This window comes from Scomber japonicus, chromosome 23 (assembly GCF_027409825.1).
Source record: "Scomber japonicus isolate fScoJap1 chromosome 23, fScoJap1.pri, whole genome shotgun sequence".
NCBI lineage: Eukaryota > Metazoa > Chordata > Actinopteri > Scombriformes > Scombridae > Scomber > Scomber japonicus.
Genome location: NC_070600.1, coordinates 6,366,648 through 6,391,218, shown reverse-complemented (window position 1 = coordinate 6,391,218; position 24,571 = coordinate 6,366,648). Strand labels below are relative to the sequence as shown.

General features: G+C 39.3%; 2 protein-coding genes across 5 annotated transcripts in view; one reads left to right on the top strand and one right to left on the bottom strand.

Moving 5' to 3' along the window:
- The window catches only part of zdhhc17 (zinc finger DHHC-type palmitoyltransferase 17), a 32,868-nt gene extending 29,293 nt beyond the window's left edge, over positions 1 to 3,575 (bottom strand). The window contains exon 1 of the mRNA XM_053343959.1: positions 3,513 to 3,575. Within this exon, the coding sequence (XP_053199934.1) occupies positions 3,513 to 3,575 (63 nt within the window). The remainder of the gene's footprint in view (positions 1 to 3,512) is intronic.
- A 6,258-nt stretch (positions 3,576 to 9,833) lies between these two features.
- Positions 9,834 to 24,571, top strand: part of osbpl8 (oxysterol binding protein-like 8) — an 88,649-nt gene continuing 73,911 nt past the window's right edge. For 2 of the 4 annotated variants that reach the window (XM_053343956.1, XM_053343953.1), the window contains exon 1: positions 9,834 to 10,135. The gene's annotated coding sequence lies outside the window, so the exon portion shown is untranslated. Of the gene's footprint in view, positions 10,136 to 10,432; positions 10,495 to 24,571 lie in introns of those variants that run through there. The other 2 variants (XM_053343954.1, XM_053343958.1) reach the window with 2 other exon arrangements.

The following is a 24,571-nucleotide window of genomic DNA, read 5'->3' as shown; positions in this document are numbered from 1 at the left end:
CAGTGGGCAGCTGTGGTGCAGCGTCCGGGGACCAACTCCAGCTCTTTTTTGCTAGTGCCAGTGGCCAGGGCTCTGACTGAAGTGTTAACCCTAACATACATGTCTCTGATGAGGGGAGGAACCTGAAACAAGCGGCAGAAACACACACAAACGTCACACAGAAAGGACCTGGGACTACTGGGACTCGAAGCCTAGGCCCTTTTGCAGTGAGGCGACCACTTGCACCGTGTACATTGCACCATCCACTAGCTGAAACCCCACTATACATAACCACATCTGTTACACCAGGTACTCAAACTCATCTGCCTGAATCTTGGGGACTGACTGAACAGAGACATTAATCATTTGAATTATACATTGCTATAGGGCTGGGCGATATGGCCTTTTACTAATATCCCGATATTTTTAAGCCGTTTCACGATACACGATATATATCTCGATATTTTGCCTTAGCCTTGAATTAACACTTTGATGCATACAATCATGCCAGTATGATGATTCTACGTTTCTACATTAAAACATTGTTCATACTGCATTAATATATGCCGATTTTAAACATTCATGCCAAAAGCGTAAATCACAACTAAACAAATTCATCAAAACTGTATTTATTAAAGAGTTATTAAGCAGTGGCACAAACATGTCATTTCAAAACAAATAAAGTGTCTTTTATGCATGATGTAACTAATATGACACATCAAAATAACACTAAATTAAAGTGCACATTTTGTGCATAATGCCACAAAGATATTTTAAAAGAAAAATATGCACTTTTGCGCAGGGTGTCACTGAGATGACATTTCAAAACAACACTAAATTAAAGTGCACTTTTTTTACATAATGCCAGTACAATATTTAAACAAATGAATACAATAAAGTGCCTTTTTCTGCATCATGTCACTATTAAACATTTCAAACAACACTAAATAAAAGTGCACATTTTGTGCATAATGCCACTAGGATATAAAGGTAGAGCTGTCTCTGCTAGGTAGATTATATCAAGTGTGTCGATGATCTTTCTGAATCCGGGCTTTTAACCACACTCACTGGGGCCATGTCTATCTCTGTGTGGTGTGTTACTGCGGACGTTATCTCTATTTTAGTCGTATTGCTGTTCTGGAAAAAGAAGACGCCAGACTCAGTTGCGTCAGTGCTGGTTGCTTCGGCACTTTCTTCAATATGTCACTGGCCGGAGATGTGCTCTTGCAGAGTTTCAAGCACACATGGTGATATAACTTTGCTGTACTACCAGCTTTTGTGGTGACGCTTTTATGGCGTACTTTACATATTACGGTTTGTTGTTCAACGTCCTCCCTCTTGTACCCAAACCACCGCCAGATGATGGATCCTGAATTGTTTTTTTGGGAATTAAATCTCCCTCCTCCACTTGTCCATATCACCTGTTGCTCCCGCGACCTGAGATCGCTGCTACTGCTGCTACATGCTGCCGGGCATATGACGTTGCACGCACAACAGAATGTGATGTACGTACTTAGGTGCGCTTGTTTTAACTCTCTGTGCGGAGAGATGAGAGAGTGAGAGAAACCTGTAGTTCAACGGGCCGCGACTAAAAACAAACTGCGTGTAAATTGAATGTATACTCGAATATTCACGATATAGTCATTTTCTACATCCCACAGAGAACAAGCCGCGATACATCGAGTATACTCGATATATCGCCCAGCCCTACATTGCTAGAATTACATTTCCGGCTTCATTCAGACCAAAACCGCCCGATTTGAAACAATTCATGTTGCTGCATTGGTAGGGGACATGTTGTTTAAAAGGGTACCAGTGACAAGATAACATATGATCCAGGAAGTCCAGTTACTACTACGCTACTAATATATCTGATTGGCTCCAAAGTTGAATCTGGTTCTACTTCTGCTACAACACAAAATGACTTCATTCAGCAATACATGCAAGCACATACTCCTGATTAATTACTTAGCATTGTGAACACTGTATTCAACTGTTTGTCTTGTGATTATCATAACAAAAGGTGAAATAGTTGCTATTGTGATAACTTTACAGAGTTGTAAAATCCATTATGCATTGTTTAGCTATTTGATAAGCCTCAAAATGCATTAAAAAGCGACTCCAATTAGACGTCCTGGGTTGTATATCATTGTCTCACTGTACCTAAAAGTCTCCAACCAATATATCCCCCTAAAGTTTGAACATAGGGCTGTTTTGGGTCTGAACACATCCTTCCTGACCATGCCTGAAGTTAAGTTAGTTCACTTGGCAGGCTGGCTACAACCAAACAAGCACAACAAGACACATTATGAGAAAAACAAGGAAACTACTATTAAAAAAACAATTGTATGCATCTACCAGAGCTCTTCCTGTTGATTAGGTAACCGACCATTGTGAGATACTATCATCAACATCAGCGGTGTTTAATATGTAAAAACTTACAGGCATGGACAACTGACTGGTGCAAATATGCTGTGGAACCAAGTACAGCTCTGCTGTAGAAGACCAGTTTGTTATGATCACCAACCCTTATAATCACCCATATTAACTCCACCTCTCCCACATTTAAGTTTATCTGACAATGGTAGCTGTGGTGTATAGTGACTTAGAACAATGCAGAGAGAGTTGGTCTGGGTTTAGAAGGGTTAACAGCCTTGAGCTAACAATGTGAATGGAAGAATATGTGATAAACAAGTGAGTGCCTGTAAGGTTCATTAGAACAATCTTGCAGACATACTCATGACAGTGGAGCTGTCATTTTCTGCTGTCATTTCTATTATTTCTTACACCAGCTTGGGTTAAAAATGACTTAGAAATTGGCCTGTAGTGCTGGTTTAGACATACAATTTGTGTCCTGCAATGGCTGACACTATTATAATTGCAACATAACGATACATGATAAGCAAATGACAAATACATACTGACAAGCTCAATGAAGAGGTATCAAACTGATGTAGCTAGCTGTGTACAACTTGAATGCTAGCCACACTAGCACAGCGTGGCTTTTTTTAACCGACATTCACAACTAATAACACTAGCTTATTAATACCTCTAACTGGTTACTACGGTATGCATATAAAATAATTTTCCCCCACATGACACCAATTTACTCCACCGCAGCTACACCAGGCAGCACAGCCACTTTAGCTACAGGGCTAACGTCGTATGACAGTGAGGATTAACCATTAACGTTACTTTCCCACACGGTTACAATGTGAAGACACGCTTATATTACGGCTTTGTTTACGAGCCGCACGTCGTTCATGTCGTGGAAAAGAGCAGCTAGCTTCACATTTACACGAACATCTGGCTATGCAGCAGCAGCAGGAGGAGGAGGAGGAGGGCTAGCGTTAGTAGCTTTAGCATCGTTAGCTGCTTGCCACCCCCACCACCACCGGTGGTGTTGCAGGGGGCATCGGAGTTTCCGAGAAAAAGCACGGTGAAACTGAAAGGGCATCCACACAGGGGTTGGTGCGCCGAGTTTTGTGTGCGTTCGTGTGTCCGGCCGAAAGCGACGAGTCCACAGAACTTACCTCAGGATGGAGAATAGGGACGCAGCCAGCTTCTTTCTCATATTCCTCCATCGCGTCAGCCATCTTGGTGGTAGTGATATTCGCTGAGCATTGTGGGAAACAGGAGGTAGTGCAGGGGGGGATAAAAACAGAGGAGGAGGAGAGGAGGAGAAGAGCTGTCATCATCATCATCACTTTCAGCACCTTCATCATCATCATCATCATTATTATATTCAGTGAGCAGGGAGTTATTACATCACAGCAAAAGAAATGTAAACACAGAGGGGGGGAGCTGTCAGACCGTCATCTTCATCATCATCTTCATCATCACATTCACCATCATCATCTTCACCATCATCACCATCATCATCACCACTACCACCACCACCACCATCATCATCATCGTCATCATCATCACCTTCAGCACCTTCATCATCATCATCATATTTAGTGAGCAGGGAGTTATTAAATCACAGCAAAAGAAATGTAAACACAGAGGGGGGAGCTGTCAGACCATCATTGTTATCTTCATCATCATATTCACCATCATCACCTTCATCATCACATTCACCATCATCATAATCATCAACATCATCACCACCACCACCACCACCATCATCATCAACATCACCGTCAGCACCTTCATCATCATCATCATATTCAGTGAGCAGGGAGTTATTTTAGCTCATAGCTGAAGAAATGTGAAATAAGAGAGCTATCAGACCATCATCAGCACCGCCTTCACCATCATCATCATCATTAGGGTCCAACTAATACTGGATTTTAGGGGCTGATGCCGACATCAATATTAGGGTGCAAAAAAGTCTGATATCGGTATATTAGCTGATAATGTTTAATGTACAGAATATATACATACACACACATTTTTTGTAATGATCCTTCAAATGTGGTTATCAAACGACAAAGGTAATGGACATTGATATATTACAGTTTAACAGTAAACATTATTGTATAAAATGACAGAAAACACTGCTGGGAATTCAATAATTATAATTCACTATTAATAAAAAACATAGAGAACAAAAAAACATGCATGTAAAAAGCTTGAATTAAGAAAAAGGATTAAATACATAGAATGCTGCTTATATAACTTAAAAAAATAAGATACCGATATATCTGTGATAGGCCAATATCAGCCAGTAATATCAACTGACCAATATATTGGTTTTACTCTAATCATCATCTTCATCACTGTCAACACCATCACAATCATCATCATCATCATCATCATCATCATCATCATCATATTTAATCTCTGCATACTCTTTTAACCTCAAAGATATCATCTGCCATTGTAACTCAGAGAATAATACTGCAGAATTCTTTATGCCAGATTTTTTAGTCATAAACAGCAATTCTCAAAAACACCTAACATTGCACCTTTCCTCCTACAATTGAACTCTTTATTAAAATCACTCAAGCTAGTAAATAATAAAAAAGCAATAAATTAATACAATAAATATGAACTCCACCTTTAAAAAAAACCCAAACCTGCAATATGACTAGTTCTCCTACAAAATATAGACCACAAAAGGCATATAATATAATGCCTTTGGTATCATAAACACAGGACTTGAGTGAGGTTTGCCATCACCAATGCTATAAGTCACTTTAAAGGATCACAACAAGACATGCATTTCATCAGACCTTGATAAGTGGGGCCACCCATTGATCATCAACAGCCCACAACCATCACATCTGACTCAGTTTTCTAGTCCCAGTGAAAAACATGAGGACTCTCACGTAACATCATAATGAAAAAGGATCACATCAGAGCAGGCACACCCAGTTCCAGAAAGTTATTGTTCATTTAACACTGGTTGCACACAGCTTTCAGGTTACGTGGAGGAGACAGAGTACATAGATGGCTGCAGGGGGAAGGTGGAAGAAGGGCTCCACAGAGGCATATAGGACAGTTCTGCCTCAGGGTTAGCTAACTCAACCCGACAGGTTCTGCAGTAAAATAAGTGTTGTCTTAAATCATCTGTTTGCTTCTTGTATGGTGTGTATGGAACATCACCAATTTTCACTTCCTTCTGCCAGAGCTCTATTGCTGGTCATTATTTGGGAGAGAAGGACAAAGTTCAATGAGGCAATAATATAACATTCTAAACTCAAGACTCTGCCTCTTGACAAAGTGCTCAAAAACAAGTAGGTCTGTTCAGTTTTGCTGAAGAGAGCAATCTATTGATGTCTCTCCAATGTGTATATTAGGCTGTCCTATATGGCATTAGTTGTATGTAAATCTCTACTGTTGACTCTGTCCTTGTCACATTCCTTGAGCCAGTTTGTGACAAATGGGGTCTCATCCAGGATCAAATCTTTAGGTGAAGTTTAATATGGTGGAATTAGTGCACCCACAAGCATCTGTATGAAGACTAGGGTTGAGATTATTAACTAGTTAGTGTGGTTTGTTAGATAGGCATGGGGAACTTGGCTTCTGTTGCAGCTATCATTGATTTCACAATTGTACAACTTTTATCTTTTAAAGTATTTTTTATTCAAAAGCAAAGAAAAGGTGGTTCATAACTATACTGAACTCTAAAAACATCAATGCAAAAATGTAACCTCAATAGAGCAATAGAACAGAGTATCTTAACACATTTTGATGTAATTATGTTTGTCAAAAATTTAATGTAAAATCAAACTATACTGGTTCCTTATTTTTCAAAATGTGAGAAAGTTTGGAGATATTACCTAACATATAAGTCTGGAGGGGCTGTGGGGGAGGACATTACATGAATGTTTCGGTGCATGTATTTCCAGTCTTGTGGGTTTGTAACAGTCGAAGAAAAAAATTCAGGAAATGTGTATATGTTCATAAAGGAATGTTTTGATAAGTGCCCAGGCATGACGATTTCATCTACAGGGCCTCTCTTAAGATGTTTTATATTCAAGGCGCCAATATATGAGATACAGTGGTGGCATTGGATGGGTATCGAAGCTATCCTCACTATTCTGACCCAGAAATGCCTTGAATCAGGTTATTTATTACAACATTCCTTTATGAACACATATCCATGTATTGAAGATGATTTCTTCCACAGCAACCTTAAGCAGAGACCGGCTCCTACTGTAAAATAGTCTTGGGTTGTGACGTTATTTTGAATTGTTAACTGGCCTTGAATCAGGTACACCTTAAGATACAGAGATGTGGAGGAAGTCACTACCTGAAACACTCCCAGTTTGTATATTGCATCTACAAAATGGGAACTTTGTCTAGCAGCAAGGCTGCATTAGTACCCCCAGAAGCCCCTGGTCACTGAAACTCATGTCCCCCAAACAAGTTTTATTTTATTCTGACTGGATAACGATGCTGTTGTTTGGAAACCAATTCATATTTTGTTTTGCGACATAGGTTTCTGACAGTGACTGTAATTATTAGCATCAAGGGAATGGGTCAAGCTTTATATTGTATTTGTGTGGAGCCCAACAAAAAAAAGAAGAAATAAAAAAGCACAACCCCTTTCTACTCAAGGGCCCCTCGGCGCTTGCCCAGATTGTCTGTATGGTAGATCTAGCCATCATCAGCTTTGGTATTAAGCGTTACAGCTCATGCATTGGTTGGTTTAGAACAGGCATGTCCAATCTATTCTATAAAGGGCCGTGTGCCTGCTGGTTTTTGTTCCAACCAATCAAGAGTGAAAGATTTGACCAATCAACTCTCTGAAGACTGAGATCAGTGGATTAAAATGAGTCAAGCCTGGCGTACTCCTGCTTGGTTGGAATGAAAACCTGCAGCTACATGAACCCTTTATGGAATAGTTTGGAAACTGGTTTAGAGCTTTGTTGGTGTAGCTTTGCTTTTCACTTTCCATTCTGGTGTGTACTTTGGGGTGAGGGGTTAAACTGGTTACTCTCTACACACCATCTTTTGATATCCATCTCAAAGGTAAAGTGTCATTTCTTAGCCATGCACGTAACATAGAGCTCACCAGTCTGGTCATGCAGGTATTTTCTTGCATTTCACTTCAAGTATGTATTCTGCTTGTTCAGTTCTCCTCAGGAGCAAAGGTTGCTGGGTGTAAGATGGATGGTTGTGTTGGTTTAAGTTAACCATTGGCAGCCATTTCAGTGTAATTTTTTTCTAAAAGGTCAAAGGTTAAAACTAAATTGAAAAAATGTCACATGCTATTGTTTTTGACTAATTTTTAGTTTTAATAAATTATACTTCTTAAGCTTTATTTATTCAAGATCTCATTTGCAATATAAACCTGAGACCAAGTTATAGATACACAGGATTACAATAAGACAGTTTATTCACATTGCAGTTACAAAGCAATCATACACACTCATAGACACCCTACTTAAAACAACATTGTAAAAAATATCAGCCGGTAAAACTCCCAGAAGAACAAGTGTCTCTCATTTCAAGCCTTTTTGCAGTTCATTCCAGTAGTGAGGTGCATTGTACCTAAAAGCAGTCTGTCCCAATTCAGAGTCTGTATGAGAAACTTTAAAAGCCAACCTACTCTATGATCTGGTGTCGTGAGTATTAGCTCTGTGCTCAGCTAAAGATGTTGAATATTTCAGAAACTTAGATAGCAAGGCTTTTTAAATGAAGACACAGGTCTCCTGGTGCCTTCTAGACGTCAGTGATGACCATTTGACCTTTTCCCATAACTCACCGTGTTAAATGCGACAGCTGTCTGCTGTAATGAATGGAATGGTTTCCAGGGATTTTAAGAGTTGTGGCAGCAGCATGAGCATACAGGATATCTCCATAATCCAATGTGGATAGCGTGGTAATCTGTGTCATTTCTTTTCTGCTTTGGAAAGAGAAGTACGCTCCGTTCCAATGCAAGAATCCAGATGTTTTTGAGCAAGATATTCAATTTGTGTGACAATCTGCTGTCTAACCAAAGTCCTTAGTATTTATGCTGTATTATGTCAATTAGTTCTCCATTTAGAGCATGGGAGCCCATACAAGAGCTCTGCATATCAGAATAAATAAATTATGAAAGAAAATAATATAATAAACAAAGAAAACCCAAGAATCTCCTGTGGTCATGAGGAACCCTCCATGATTTCAGGAAAGGATGTCTGACAGGATATTTTACATTTAATAATAAGGCCAAAAATAGCCAGTGCTGTTACTCCTTCGTGCCTCTAGATGGCATCCACGTCCAGCCAAACTTTTCCACAAAACCTCAAAAGCCCATTGGGTGTCACCATTCAGACAAGCATGCATGGAGCTCCATCTCCCTCCAAACTGGGCTGGTCCATCCTGTACAGGTCACAGCCCTACAGATGCTTAAAAAGAAAACCAAGATCTTTAGTAAGTATTCAACATCATTATAATAAATGCACATAACAGTCAATTATAGTAACTCTACCATGATACAAGAAACATGATGGTAGGTATTATTGTGATGTTATTATGGTTCATGACGATGGCATCATATCTGTATCATATAAGTATCAGGTGACACACATGACTCCATTAGCTCTATTAAAGATGTGAAGTGTTGAGTTGGACTGCTGTTATAGTGAAAGTGGACTGAGGCGATCACATGTTTGTGATGTTCTGACCAGCCTGCAGCTGAAGAATCAAGTTACCCAAATATAAGCCACAAACCGGATATTTGGTGCTTGACCATCAAAAATAAAAGCAGGGCCAGATCATTTTTATAAAATGGCACCATATTAGACATTTATTTATATAGAAGATTAAAGAGAAAAAACATTCTGAATGTCCTTGACAAGCATAATTATAAAAACAGCCAAGAGAATGAGAACAACTATAGCAACAATAAGAAAAGGAAACCCCAAAAACAACCATGCAAAGGAAAATTGAAGGAAAAAAGGAACCCCACTACAAACTGGCTTCCCCGACACAGTTGGCAAGTGAGATGGCTTTTGGATTGGACCAGCATTTTGTCTTAGTTGTGGGTACAGTGCACAGTGCCATGTACGTATATACATTCATGCATACATAAATACATGTATTTAAGTGTGCATACATGCATGCATACAAACATTCATAAATATATACATACAGCACATGCATACATGTATACAACATAGAAATACATGTAGTTAGTCTGTGGTTAGTCTTGTTACATGTTCTGATTCTCACCCTGCATGTCACTGTCAACTCTTGTCAAAAACCAAAAAACATACTTGTATGAACCTACTTAACCTTAACACAATACAATTGTACAATATAATACAATTGTAACTAAATTAATAGATAGATAGATAGATAGATAGATAGATAGATAGATAGATGTCAAACAGCTTTCCGTGGCTCTTATTTTGAGAGTGTGACCGGAAGTACTGTGCACTCCGTCTGCTTTAACGTTAGTCGGCTGACTCAAACCCACGACAGAGCCGTACAGACGAGCTAGAGGCTAACAACTTGACTGAATATCGGTTGTAAATAGTCCGTATAAAACCCACTAGTCGTACTGGAGTTTTATTTGAACTTTGTGAACATCAATATTGGACCTACAGGACACTGCTGGGTTGAGGAGGACTCGAGCCTGTAACGTTAATGCCCACAATTAAACATTTCCAGCTCGGCAGCTAGCAGCTAGCAGCCAGTCGTCACTGAACATTCAACAGCCAGCGTTGTCCTTCCTTCCCGTTGGCCAGCCAGACGACCCAAAAGCGAAACAAAGGTGAGTGCCACGCAGACAAAATAACAATAAATGCCCTCTATCAGCTGCTATTGATAAAATGCAGCTAGCTCCGTCGCTAATTCGCCGCGTTTGTTATGAGGCGAGTTTGACAGCCGTGACTCTGCAGCACAGCAACACTATTATGTAATAAACTACGGTTGGAGGGAGAGAGAGAGCGAGAGGGAGAGAGAAAGGGAGCCGGGTTGTTGAGTTTAACCGCCTCTCCATCTCCGCACGTCTCCGGCTCTGTCCTGTCTGCTGCTACAGTGGGAACATTGGGACTACAGCTTAGTCAACATATAGTCAGCAGTATTATTACAGGCGCGCAATTAGGACGCCGTGTGCTCTGCATCAAAGCAGTAAGTATGACATCCTGTATCTTCCTCATCACGGCAGCAGACACCTGCAAGTACTCTCACTTAGATTTCAAGGTGATTTCAGTATAAGGGTTAAAATGCTGTTTCTTTTTCTACCCTGACCCCTTGCTTCCACTTCACTACATATTTGAACCCCCCTCTGCATCAGCCTCTAACATATGATCCTGCTGCAGTGTTGCATGTCTGCCCCCAGCTCTGTTACCACTTTCACTTGACAGGAATCAGGAGCAGAAACAGGACACTGGCCGGCAGGAGAGAGGACTGTTCCTAATTGTGTAAGGCAGCTGATGCATCCGGCAGATCCTGGACTGTTGTCGGGATATCTGATACCAGCCTATAATGTTATCAGCATTTCCATTTCAATGTGGCTCTTCCCCCCAGCTTGTATTTTATATAGAACCTCAATTCAGTTTGTAGATGGAAGCTTATTCTGCATTTAAAGGCCTCAAATGTCAGTTTATAGGTGTAAGGAGAAGCATGCCAGTCTGCCGGATGCACCAAGAATGGAAATTATCAGATTTAGAGGTTTAAAAGTTGTAGTTTGAGTTGATTTGAGTCTGTCACTTCTTCTCTGTGTACTTCTGCCAACTCAGGTTCAGTCGGTGATGCATTTCCATAGTTTCCATCCTCTGTGCATTTGCATGTGAATGAAGGGTAATCCCAGACTTTCCATGCCAAACTTTTGTTGAGGTGAGTCTCGCAATCCAGGGTCACAAGAGCGACGCGCTCATTTGCCAGGCAAATGGAGTTTCCATTCAGCTCTTCTCAAACCACCACTCGTTTCCTGCGCGCTTCTCTGGTAGACACACACACATAAACAGCTCTACATTTGAATGCAGGATCTACTTTGGGAGCACCAGCAACATATAAATACTGATATGCAAAAAGAGATGATTCAATGATTATTTTCAGTATGGAAGTGGAAGTGGTTTTTTCCTTAAAAAGAAAAACACTTCCTTTTGTAGGTCAGCCCGTTTTTTCCCCCATTATTGTTTACAATATACAGATTATTTTGTCTTCAAATCTCTTATATTGTCTCACAACCAGTCCAAATCCTGTTAAGTTAACTGATTAAAAATAGAAAAATGCAGAAAATGCTAATTATTAAAAAGCTGGAACCAGAGCACTGGTGGTGCCTTTGCTTGAAAAATATGAGTTAATCATTGCAGGTAAAATTACTGTTAATTTTCTAACTGATGAATAATTTAAGCTCTAGCCTAGATATTTCTAATAAGTTAAAATTTGCATTATAATTAAATGCATTAGTCTCCAAAATGCTCAGCATGGATCCTAAATGTGTTATTCTGGTGCACTGTGTAACCAACACACTACAAAAGCAGCTTTTAAACCAATTGAATCTTAAGCAACAGCTGCCACTCTGAGTTAAAATGTGTTATTTTCTACAATTTAACTATTTAACTACATCTTCAAGTTGTTGCCACTTGTTAAAAAGTTGTTAGGCCACAGGAAAATAGAGCTTTTGTACATTTAGGCTACCTCAAGATGCTCAGTTTTGTTAACGAAGCTGATTAAATGTGTCTAACGCTGGTCTAGACTAGAGTATTAACTTGTTGCAAGTGAGGCAAGGAGAGAGCCACATAACAAGCCTGTCTGCAGAGAGCGACTGCAGTGTGTTGCTACATTCCTGCTTTTATACATAGTATAAATCATTATTTCTAGTGATAAATTAGGGAGATGATTTGCACGCATGAGGTAACCCTGCAGTTGTGAGCTGTCCTGTCCTGTTTGTCCACATTAGCCTTCATGCTTGTTTTTACTGAGTGTTGTGTCCACACTAGGCTCTTGTGTGTTTACACATGCATAGAGGTCATGTGGGCGAAATTGGGAAGCATGAAATTCGGTGAGCAGGTTTGACAGGTTCTTTTTTTAGACTCTTATTTGACCAGTAATAACTGGCTGAGCATGAAAGCTCTTTGTCAACAACACCGTGTTCCTCCAATGCAAAAACAAATCTTACAATCCTTCTGTAATGAAAAATAACAGTAATATCTGTAGAGGGGAGGAGGATTGTATTCATATTTCCCATGTTTTCATTTCAGCTGATACAGGAAGAATTCCTAAGAATCTGAAAATTGCTATCATGTTTCCCCATGTGTTATTGCCTTCCAGTCAAACATGAATCACTCACGTACACAAAGATGTTCAGACAGAAGCTCATGCCTGTCGTTTACAGCAGCTTATCTGCTCTCTGTCGCTGTAAAATGTCATATTCTGGAGTTTGAATTTGCTCTGTTACAAAAGCCTGTTGTCCTACCATGTAATCACTTAGTCAGAGTGATGAATTTCATATTATGTTGAAATAGTAGTACTGACACAACCAGAAGCTACTGGGAGTGGGGCCTTTCTTTTCTTTTTTTTAAAAACGTCTTTGTGATGTCTGTATTTTGAGCCGGGTGTGGTGCTTTCCTCTAGTAAATTATTTTTCCATTTAGCAGTGGTGATGTAATGCGTTTCACACACAATTATACATGTTATTTATTTAGAAGAATATGCTTTGGAAATGGCAGAAACTGAAATAGTTAAAAATGGCTTATACTCACGCAGAGCACACAGTTAGTGCTGAACTCAGCTGAAGGCTTTTGGAATTAAAGTGTACATTTAATCAGTTACAGTCTTTAAAGGGCTTCACAGCAACCAGCTTATAAAAGAATAAAAACAAACCCTTCAACTCCAGTCCTTTACTGACCAAATATTCATCAGCAAAGCTCGAGTCTCACAACAACCTGTTTTTCTTTCTGCCTTCACAAACTTATTGAAATGCCAAGGCCAGTGCATCAGCGCAGCCTAATCTTCCCAGCTGGGACGCTCAGGCCACTGTTGCTGTGGGTTGGCTTGATTGGACGCATTCGCTCCGACAAATGCCAGATGTGCTCAAAGTGAGATAGTCGCCTCTCACTTTCTTGTCAGTATGGCTTTATCCAACAGCGGCTCACAAATCAGGTTATGTTTTGCCCCGCTTTTCCTTAACATGTAGTTCAGCGGCTTTTATTAGAATCTGTGAGAGGGGGTTAGCTGAGGCTTACTAATGATAACAGCTGGTTTTATTCTAATAAAAACCACATTATCCTCGTACCTTTTAGTTTCATTGTCTCGGGCTTCATTATTTCCAAGGAGCTGACTGCCGTTGGCTCCCATGCATCAAACAACACTGAGCAAACATGCCTTTAATTTGCACCTGTCTCCAGTGATGAAAGGGCTTTTGTTTAAGCGTGGTTTCTTGTGTGCCGCACCATGTCCACCGCGGAACAGGAACAGTTATTTGATAACAGGAGCGTGGGCGCGCAGAGCCCTTTTACGAGTGTCCCAGCCCATTAACTTCAGGGTCCGCCCTCGTCAAGCCCCCAGAGCATAGCTTCAGAGGAAGGGGATGTTTATGACTGCCCACCTGAACTGCAGCATCTTCCTGCATCACCAGGACTCCTGCTGCTTTCAAAGCTACACATACTCTGTAACATTCAAATCAGGAGTGACTTTGGGTGCAGCTCTGAACTGTAGATATAAAGTGTCACATCTGCAGTTTAAAACCCTGATCGCATATTGAGAGCGACATCAGTACAGAGATACAGGAGCAAAAGCTTTTGATCTAGTGCTTAGCGAGCCACTTATTCATTCCATTCCTCCAAAGCTCTAACTCGTGATTGGAGACACTGAGCCTCACTTTAAAGCTTTAAATTAATTTAGAAAGGATGGGGTTGACTCTGAACTGATTAATTCATACTGTGTTTGAGCATCCAGGTCAGCAATGAGCTACTCTTTTAAGATAGAATAAAGCAGGATGACTCTCTGCTAATGGCCTTACCCATCTTAGGCACCAAATGTGCATTTGTTGGTCATGATTTAAAGGTAAAGTGTTGCATAAAAAGCAGGACATGACTTACTAAACAGCTTACTAAGATGCCGTGGACTATATCAGAATGGTAACTATCACATTATTCATTTTCCTAATTTCCTCCTGTCTGCATTGCTTATTTTTTCAAACACCTAGTCTTGGAAGATTAGAGCACACTTGCATAACTCTGGCAATTCAGATACACACATAATTAAAGGTACCCTGTGGAGTCCTCTTGTAAGGAAATGGAGTGTTTCCACTGCAGGAAGTTTCCTGGGGGAGCAAGAAGGGACTAAACCTGTGTTTCGACCAGAGGAACTTGTGACCATGTAGATCGTACTGAATAGTCCAAGGTGCTACAAAGTTCCTGATTAGGGGGTAGAACTAAACAAAGGTACAGGAACTTTACCTTTACCTCAAACACAGACACTGCAGCAGTTTAAGCTTTGTTCATAAAACAATAAAGTACTCCAATATCGGCAAGTGCATGCAGACATTCCTAGAATAGGATGTGAGGTGGACATTTGTCATTGTTGAAGTTATGACGAGTTTCAGAAGAGCAAGCTGGGAGCATGAGTGAATGATGAACTTAAAGAGCAGTGGTAGGGAGAACAAAGATGGCAAATGGGAGGAATATAACTTCATTTTCCAATTTATGATAAATGACTAACCATCAAATACAACAAATCATTAACTGCAGAGACAGTCACAGTTTTCAGTCTAATTTTCCTTCTCTGTATTTCTACTTTTCATTCCTCACATCTAACTCAAGCATCTGTCGTCAACAGTAAATACACACAGTAACAGTATGACTATGTTTCTTTGCGTGACACTGTGATTGAAATGCTGCTGTTTTTAATTTCGTCATGGGTCCAATCTGCATAATGTACCCGGTTCTTCTTGTTTGATGGAAACACAAACAGGAATACACAAGAGGGACTTTTAATTGCTACCTTGTTCCTGAGATTAGTTCCTCAGGTTCCATTGTTCATGAATCTTCTTGTTCAAAACAGGGCTAAAATTATATTTACAACAAAGTGTATCAGTGCAGTCTAACAAACATTTTACCTGTATATTCCATCTATGTTTGCAAGCTTTGAGTCTTCTTTACCTGTGCTGTTTCTAGTAGTGTGAAACCAGCAGCAGGAATGTTCATAAGGTCATTGTGCTCATGCCTTTGTTGTGAACGTGTTGTAAGGGTGAGGTTTGCCTTTTTTTGTAATGAACATTTTATTGAAAGCTCAAACACAAATTTTGATTCACTAAATTTGAGAACCATCAAAACTAAATATCCACTCACTCATGAAATAGGGAGATAAATCAAACTTTAAAACAAAATATAATACAGACCACCACTATGGTATCCAAGGATAAGCACAACAGCCCATTGATAACCAAGTTGACCACTAAATTACAGATAAGCAGTCGGCGAACCCCACATAAATATGTATTGATTACGTTTATTCAGTAGAGTTTATGTCACTCTCTCATAATCGTGCCATTGTTCTAGACCATTGATCTTGATGTGGTGGGTGTTTCTTTCTCCTCCTCTGTCTTAGTAGTATCAATTTCACTGTTGTAAGAACCAGAAGTAATCCATCTCATTTTGAAGGAGGACACGTTTTGGAGCTTGGACAGTTTTGCAGTAGTTTGGAACTTTTTGTTCAGGACTCGAAACATGATCTCTTGGATATTATTCCACCGGTCGTTAAGTACTGGATAAAATATATATAGTACAGAGTGAGGCACCTTTTCCTTCACATCTCCAGCAGGAATCTACTGGTAAAAGATACCTTTTTTTATATAGTTTTAGTGGTGTCCGATGCCACTTGTATATTATTTTCAGCCGAATAAACCTATGCCTACTTCCTTTTACGTTGCATTGATGTTATTTAGACATGACTTCCTCAGGAGATATGCCTACAGCCAGGTCTCCTGCTCAGTATTTCTTGACCTTGAGCGTGGTTGTTCCTGTAGTAAATGATATATCTTGGGAAGGAGTGCCCTACATGATGATGATCTAATCAGTGAGTAAGAGGGCTACTTAACCATATAAACAAGCCGCTTTGTAATTGAACATACATCCAGAATTGATTACGTGGTCATTTCTGTGTCTATTTGGTTTAGGCTTAGGAGGAGCTTAGTATGGCTTGTAAATAAATTCACAACGTAGGTTATCCCAGCTTTTCGCCATAGTGTATCAATTAGTGTTTTGTCTCCAATAAAAATGTGATTATCATTCCATAATGGTGCTCAGGGGGATTTGAAAAAGTCCTAACAGCCAGCTCTGTGCAGTTCGTACCACACTGATTTAATATAAGTGGTAATAGGATTGTCCTTCTGTTGTAGCACTTTTGTGCCAAATAGATGGGACCAGGGAGACGGCCCACCACTAAACACAGTCTCTATCTAGAACCAGCTTGGTTTATTTCTTGCCTCACTGCCATGCATTTAGTTTTTTATTACCCAATGGTGCTGTGAGTTGCTTCAAAGAAAATCTAAAAAAAAGTATCAAAACCTCTGAAGTAGGAAGGGTCATAGTGTATTTTGGCTGAAGGAGGAAGATGAATTTTGGTTCCAAAATCAGATTTCATTTTCTGAAGTAGTGGATTGATATTTTCTTGGACGATATCTTTGTGATCAAGAGTTATTTGGGTTCTCGGGAATTTGATACAAAGGACTTATAATATCTTCAAATTCTCTGTAAAAATCAACAGGAAGTCCATCTAACCCAGGGGGATTTATTTAGTGACATGCTTTTAATCGCCTGAGAGATCTCCTCTATTTTTAGTGAAGCCTCCAAGAATTCTCTGTCACTGTCAGAGAGTTGTGGAAGATTAAGATTAGCAAAAAAACTGTCAAACCTTTGTTTATCTAAGTCATCCTGTGACGAATAATGATCTAAATCTGTCTTTTATCTGCTGAGAGGAAGTGGCAAGATATCAGCAGGTATGTGGTTCATACGGGTTTGCTGTTTAAGCAGTAGACCAGAAGCCGGCCAGCTATTTGATGCAGTGGTTTGAAAATAAGGCATACATGCTTTTTTAGGCTATACTTTATTTAATAGATTTAAATTATAAAATAGTAAATATAAAATAGATTTTTAATCTAATAGATATTTGGTGGCGGTTATCTTCAGTGTAGATCTGTCCTTGTCCAGAGTTCAAGTATTTTAAGTGGAACCATAGAAAATGATTCTTTCTCTCCAATAGACTTTCAGAGTAGCACACCCGATGGGAAGATCACTGTCCTGCTGTCTTCTTGTTCCTCAAAAAGCAAAGTTTCATCTCTAATCCTCTTGAGGATTCCACTTCCTTTCAGTGAGGATACATTTAAATGCCATCTCCGGCTTTTAGGTTTCTGTGACAATTTAGTTAGGTAAAGGAAAGCTGGAGCATGGTCTGAAATGACTCTATTACCTATATTAGTGCTAATGGAATAGTCCACTAATGACTGAGAGATTAGACAATAATTGATTCTAGTGTAAACATCATGGGGGCAAAGAGGAAAATGAGTAATCTCTTTTATCTGGATGCATCAATCACCATTGATCTATTTTAGACCCATATTAGAGGCTAACTGTCTAATGGCAACAGCTGGCCTACTGTATATGTTTAGTCTAGGCAGGGGTCTATCAAGATCCTGATCTCATGTTTGAATACAATCAAAACCTATATTATCTATATTGTCCCCAGGTCCATGAGAAGTTGTGATAGGTTATGAAAAAACTGTCAGAAAAAGCTCTTACAGAGGGCAACGGGTGTGTGCAGTAATTACCCATAGAACAGTCAGAGTCAGTTAATACTTCTGTTTCCATAAAAATAATTGTCTTATTAATCAAAATTCAGTTCCTGTACTTCTGCCAGTTCCTAGACTTGAAAACCTTCCTCATCCAAGAGTGCCTCAGCTTTATGGAGTCTTTCTTATTTCCTGAACAAAGGCTATGTCAACTTTAGATATTTCAAAATATTCTTTTTTTTTTTAGGTCAGGTGATTTTCCAGTGTGTATGTATTAATTATATACATGTTATTAACGGGGTGATCCGATGTGTTGGTAAACAGGTCTTACAAACATAGAAGAAACATGAATGCCCAAACACACTGAAAGCCATAAATGAGGCTTGTCAAATGAGGCGTGTCATTTGATGCTCCTGTGGCGCACTACAGGCATCATATTTGAAATGCCAACACCACAAAATCAACACAGATATGTCCCGTTGTTCTTCGTATTTACTGCTGCATTAGTTTGGTGGAATGAATGAATGAAAAGGAGAAACGTAATGGAAGGAAAATTAGAATAAGAGTTTCCACAGTAAATCATCTTGTGAGTGATGGTTACTTTTTTGTCGTTAAGATAAAATAAGTTTCATTTCTCTAATTCACTCTACTGCTGCATCTCTCTCCTACCCAATTATAAAGGAGAAATATGCCCACACAGTCTGTAAACAGCTGTTAATATTTAAAACCACACCTGTTCCTGACTGATCAGAACTATTATTTTAGAACTATAATCTTTCATTCAATGAAAATAAACCAGGTTATTTTAAGGGAGGACACATTTTTAATCCATTGTCTTCTTATCTGAGCTTTTATTAATTTATTTATAAAATAAACCTATGCCAAAAATAACAAATCATGTGAATCTGAGTTGACTCAATTCATAGTCATCTTCATTGTCATCTTCAGTGTGAGGCTGAGGTCAAGCTTAGATTTTCCATATATGAAAAAGGCCTGTTACTATGACAACATTTCCTGTTTTAGTATATGTTCGCAGTGCATCTTAAAAATGGCTCTGCTGTAAAAAGCGTAATGTAAATAAAGATGTGTTTGTTTGTTCATTAAGTCCATAAACCTATGTTTGTGACGTATATGGAAATTGCAGCGCGTTCAGTGGAATTTTTAAATATTTGCCGTGCAGTCGTCAAGTTGCTGTGTGGACATGCAAATCTCTCACATCTCTGAGGCGATCTTTGGTGGCCTGTTAAATAAGGCATCCATTTTCTAAAAGTGAATCTTTAGAAATGCTGGATTTCATGATTAGGTGTCGCTGTTTTGATTCTAAAGAGATGATAATCTGTTCTCTGCTGTGAAAAGAAGGGTCATTATGGATGACTTTATTTGCCTGTGTGCGGTTTCATGAAGTAACTTTCTCCATTGCCATGTCTGTTGAAAGCTCACGTGACCTCCCAGCTGTTTGCCTTTTGATTTCATCAGGAACCAGTACAAAACATCAAGGCCTACATGTTCCTTAGAAGTGATTGAATGACCTCTTAAGTGTTGAGACAGATTTCTCCATCCTCATTTAGCTTATTGAAAGAGCTTGACAAATTGAACAAAGCCTCCCTCTCAGAGGAATCTTGCTTTGCTGCATACTTATCATTACCATTAGCAGATAGCACTTCCAGTCCACCTTAAAAACCATTGTCATGAGTTGATTCATGAATGCCAGACAGAAAAAAGCTGTGTGGCCTAGCATTGACCACACCTAGCATTGTGCTGAGCATGTCAGCTCGAATCACAAAAAAACCTCCTTCCTAAATATGGCATTTGACAGGTGGTGGAAATGATTGACTACAACCCTCCAGCATTCTGACAAGATTAGTGAAATATGTCCCAGTGTTGTTTGGATACGATGGAAACAGAGACGATGGAGTCGGCCTCTTCTGTTACTGAGCTTATGTGCCTCAGGAAACAGTTTTTAAAGGAGATGAAGTTGAGTGTAGATATATTCCTGCAGGAATAAAGGAATAATCATGTAGTAAACAAAAAACTAATTTCAAAGGGAGGTTTGATGAGAAGCACAGGATCTGCAATTTTAACATTTGAGCAACTTTCTAGTTCCAAGTGCTTTAGATCTTTTAGTTACACTCCCAGTGGGGGGGGGGGGGGGGGGGGGTTCATATTTTTCCCCAGCCTGGCTTCTTTTTCTCCTTATGGTGCGTTCCATTTGTACTCTGAAGTCAGAATTTCTGAGCTCCCAGTTGGAAATTTCTACTTGAAAACCCCCTGAAGTCGTATTTGTGACTCAGAAAGATCAGACGAACGAACCAGCCCCAGCCTCAAAATCCAAGATGTCTGCCCCTTGCATCAACAGTGTGAAAGTTGTAGTAATATCCTGTTTATTAGCACTTTTGTCTTATTTTTGTCTCATTACAGCAGTCGTACACACGGCACAGTCCAACTTCTATCTGTGGACATGTTGCTACGGTGATTGTATGAACAAAATACAGCAAATTGCGTTTTTATCAACTGGTATTGCTAACCTGTCTGTAACTGGTTTTCAGGCTTCTTGAACTGGAATGCTTCAAACTAACATCATTCCTAGCTCAGACTTCCAACTTCCTGTGGTAAACAGAATGCAGCATCATTTTAAAACAAGGGATCCGACTCATACAGAGATCAGACAACCATGAGAACCTAGCACGGTTTCTTTTTAAACTTTCAAAATGAAACGTGAACAGTGACCTGGTTTTAAACTGGTTTACCACAGCAATTTATTTTCCCACCACAAGCGCTGGCTATCAGATGGTTTTCTTAAAATGCTGCTGTTAAAGACACACATCTCTAAAGCTGAAATCCCCGGTGTTAAAGCCTATAGCCTCGGCCTTAGCTGCTCTGTAAGGGTGTTGGCTTGCACCTCAAGCTTCTTTACCCAGCTCAGTAGACATTGATCTTAATATGGGTGGGTACTTGTGGTTTACTGCTGCGGAAGTGTTTGAGTGTTAAATTAAGCTAGATGAAGATAAAGCTGTATCAGTATGAATTTACTTAAATGTAACACTAATGATGAATCAGTCACTCCATGATCTTTTTTTTGGCAGTCATTTCGGTTAAATAGGACAGAACGTGTATTTGTTTTCAATAAATCATTCATGTATGAGTGTTGGCATGATTTGGTTAAGGATACTGTTACACTTATCTCTGACTCATTCTAACTCCAGCTGCATCTTTTAGAGGGCTGCACAATGCATTGCTTTTGATGGTGATGCTTTGTTCCAATGACACAGTTTCATATAATACCACCAGGCACAGCGGTCAATAGACTGCACCATTTTTGAGCTTTTTGACAGGACATTTCAGCCACTGTATGCTGCAGACATCCAAGTCTCTAAACGTATGAATAACTATAGTAACTACAATATAATCCCTTCAGGTCAAGCCGTTACTTAAGGTGAAAAAAGGACAGTGGCTGTGATGCAGAGTCACATACCTGCATCAGTTTCATAAGTCACACAGAAATTCCACTGAAAGACAACTTGCTGAACTTTCTGAGTAACTTCACAAACCCACAAATGACTTGACAGACAAAAGAGGAAGCTGAATAACTAGATGGCATTGAGCTAATGTCATCATTATTCACAGCAAAGTATCATGAGGTTCATAAAATAGAATTCTCTCTTAGTCATAATGCGAGACACAGTATCTTCATGAATTGGGAGGACAGCACATAAAAAGGAAGCTTTAAAGACATATGATAATAAAGTGTTTCTGCATATCCTCCATCTTCCTTAAACATACATCAAAACAGAATTCCTTTTGAAGCAAGAAGTTTAAATGAGTATTACTCTATTTATTATTTCCCCCCCGACTGTGCACTTCTTTATCAGCGTTTTTTCTTCTTCTCAGAATTCCTCCAGCTTGTGTTTTAGCACCGTAGAGATAAGTTTATCTTAGCAAGCCCATCTCTCCACCGTCTATTCAGGTCGGGCAGGCTTTGTGGAGAGCCTCCAGATGAGCGTTTTCGGGCTGATAATTGCAGTTATTTGAGCTGTGACCCGCCTCCTCCTTCAACAAAGAGATTTGAAACTCTTGAGGTATTGTTGGAGGATTGAGCCTTTTGAACTAACTGACTTAAAACTCTAGAAGAACTTGTTAGTGTGTGATACAACAACTGAGAATTAGCTCCATATTACACCGTTTTGTTCTCTTTATAGACAGCTGTCCCACGTGGATAAGCTTATTATTACATGATATCTATAGAGACTTTACATGGTCAGTTATTATGTGTTTTATGTTATTAGACATTTCATTTCAATGGTGCAGTCATTTACGGGTTTTTTTCAGCCTGAATTAGGTTATTTTATTTATTTTCTATTAGTACAAATGTTTTGTCATGCTGGTTACTATGCAGCATCTTCTAGCATGTGAAAAGTGAGTTTTTATTCCAAGACTTAGAGCTGGATCATAAATAGGTTTTGGCAGCCAGAAATCTTAGTAAGTAATTAAGCAACTCATCAACAAATCCCACACCTCACACATTCTCATTATACTATTCTATTTTATTCTATTTTAGAGTAATAATCCCTCATTAATTACTCGTGTTTCGATAACAGCATGTATTGAAATAGGTGGTAGACATAGACATATAATAATGTATGTGTTCTGTCATCATTCCCTACTGGTTTAGATTGCCCATGTTGCTGCACATTTCTCCACAGTCTAACTGTCACAGGCAGGCACATGTCGGTCCAGACTGATGCTTCCACCTCCATGCAGCTGTGTGATGTAGTTTAATGCATTACATCCGGCCAGTGGAGGGTGACAGATAATGTTTTGGGGATTATATTGAGGTGATTTCTTTTCCCCCATCAATGAGTGAATATTTCAAATATTCCTGACAGAGTTCATCTCAGTAGTAAATGTAGCATCTACGCCTTTTTATAGGGCTGCTTTTACATCATAAAAATAGTTAATGATTGCTTGTACTTTACGATTAAAACAGGATTGTGTTATGTTGGAGTATAGCTGTGGAATAGGGTTTAGAAAAAGGCATCAAAGTAATAAATTGAGCATAATGCAACAGGTGATTAATGAGAAAACATTGCCAAACTCAAACTCCAAACATTCTGTGGGTGTCCTTGGAGAAGCAATTAAATAGATAGCAGAGAAAAGCAAAAGCTTTGCCTTGGCAAGAACATATTTGCCCGTTAAGATCCCCCATTTCACATCAATTTACACATTGTGCTGTAGTAGTTTTGCTTGGTTGTTGATGTGGTTTTCAGGCTTGATTCCCTCCTGAAATGAATAATAGTATCTGTGTTGAAGCAGCAGCTCAGTGTTCTGGCATTTAAAGTGTTTTTCTTTTAAATGCACCTCTACTTGCTTTCATGAGAGTGCATAGAGATTACTCTGAGGAGAATAAATGTGAATGTGAACAGGTTTTTGGTCATGGACACCTGGTCTGTCAAAATATACAAATTCACTCCAATAAATCTATCACAGAATCTCTTTCTTATTAACAAAGAGAAGCAGCTCACGACACATTCAGCCAGCAGCTTCTCAGTTTTAGCCCGTAACGCCCAGCGCTTCTGCCGGTCAAAATGAAAAACGTGGCTGCCAGCAAATGATGATGAGATGTTCAGATCAGATGTTACTAATTAATGTTAATTCCACCAGTAAATCGATTAGGCCTGTCACAGTAATAACGTTATCCACTTATCGCACAATAACGTAATTATCAACATCATCATGTCTATATATGGACTTATCGTATGATACATGGACATGACATTGATCATTTTTTTTACCTCAGTAGTTGCCACACTTCACATTAGCAGCTAAGAGGCTATTCATGTCACATTGGCTAAACAAGTAATTAACTCCATTCCTCACTGTGTACGTCCTGAGTGGAGACTGCAGAAGAATTAAAGGTTAATAACTCTGTCCCCAAACATAATGACTGTCTGTGTTGTACGTGTAGCACCCACTCTCCAACCCCCCCCCCCCCCCCCTTGCATTATTATACTATTATATTATCATTATATCAGTGGTAGAAAATAATCTTCAGATGACAATATCGTTTATCGCGATTATTTCTGAGACAAAATATCGTCCAATAAAAGTAGTTATTGTTAGGGTTAGGGTTTGTCTAAACTTTTGTGTTCCCCCAAAGATTGTTTATGTGGGAGCAACCACTCTATAAGACCACTGTAAAACCAACAGAGGCATAGCTCTTCTTTAGTAAAGGGATAGAGCTTGTGTTATGTTCATTCACACTGTATTATTCATTTCTACTGGTCAGCTCAACAGTTATGAGTCAACAGCTTCAGTATTTGGACCAAGTTGCTTCTGAAAAATAAGGTGTGCCAAAGTCAGTAGGCTACATTATTGTTGGGTAATGAAACATTTAGTATCTTCTGCTGCTGTCAGTATTTATTTCACTATCTTTACTGAGTGTCTTTGGCACAGGAATGTATTTCAAATCTGTTT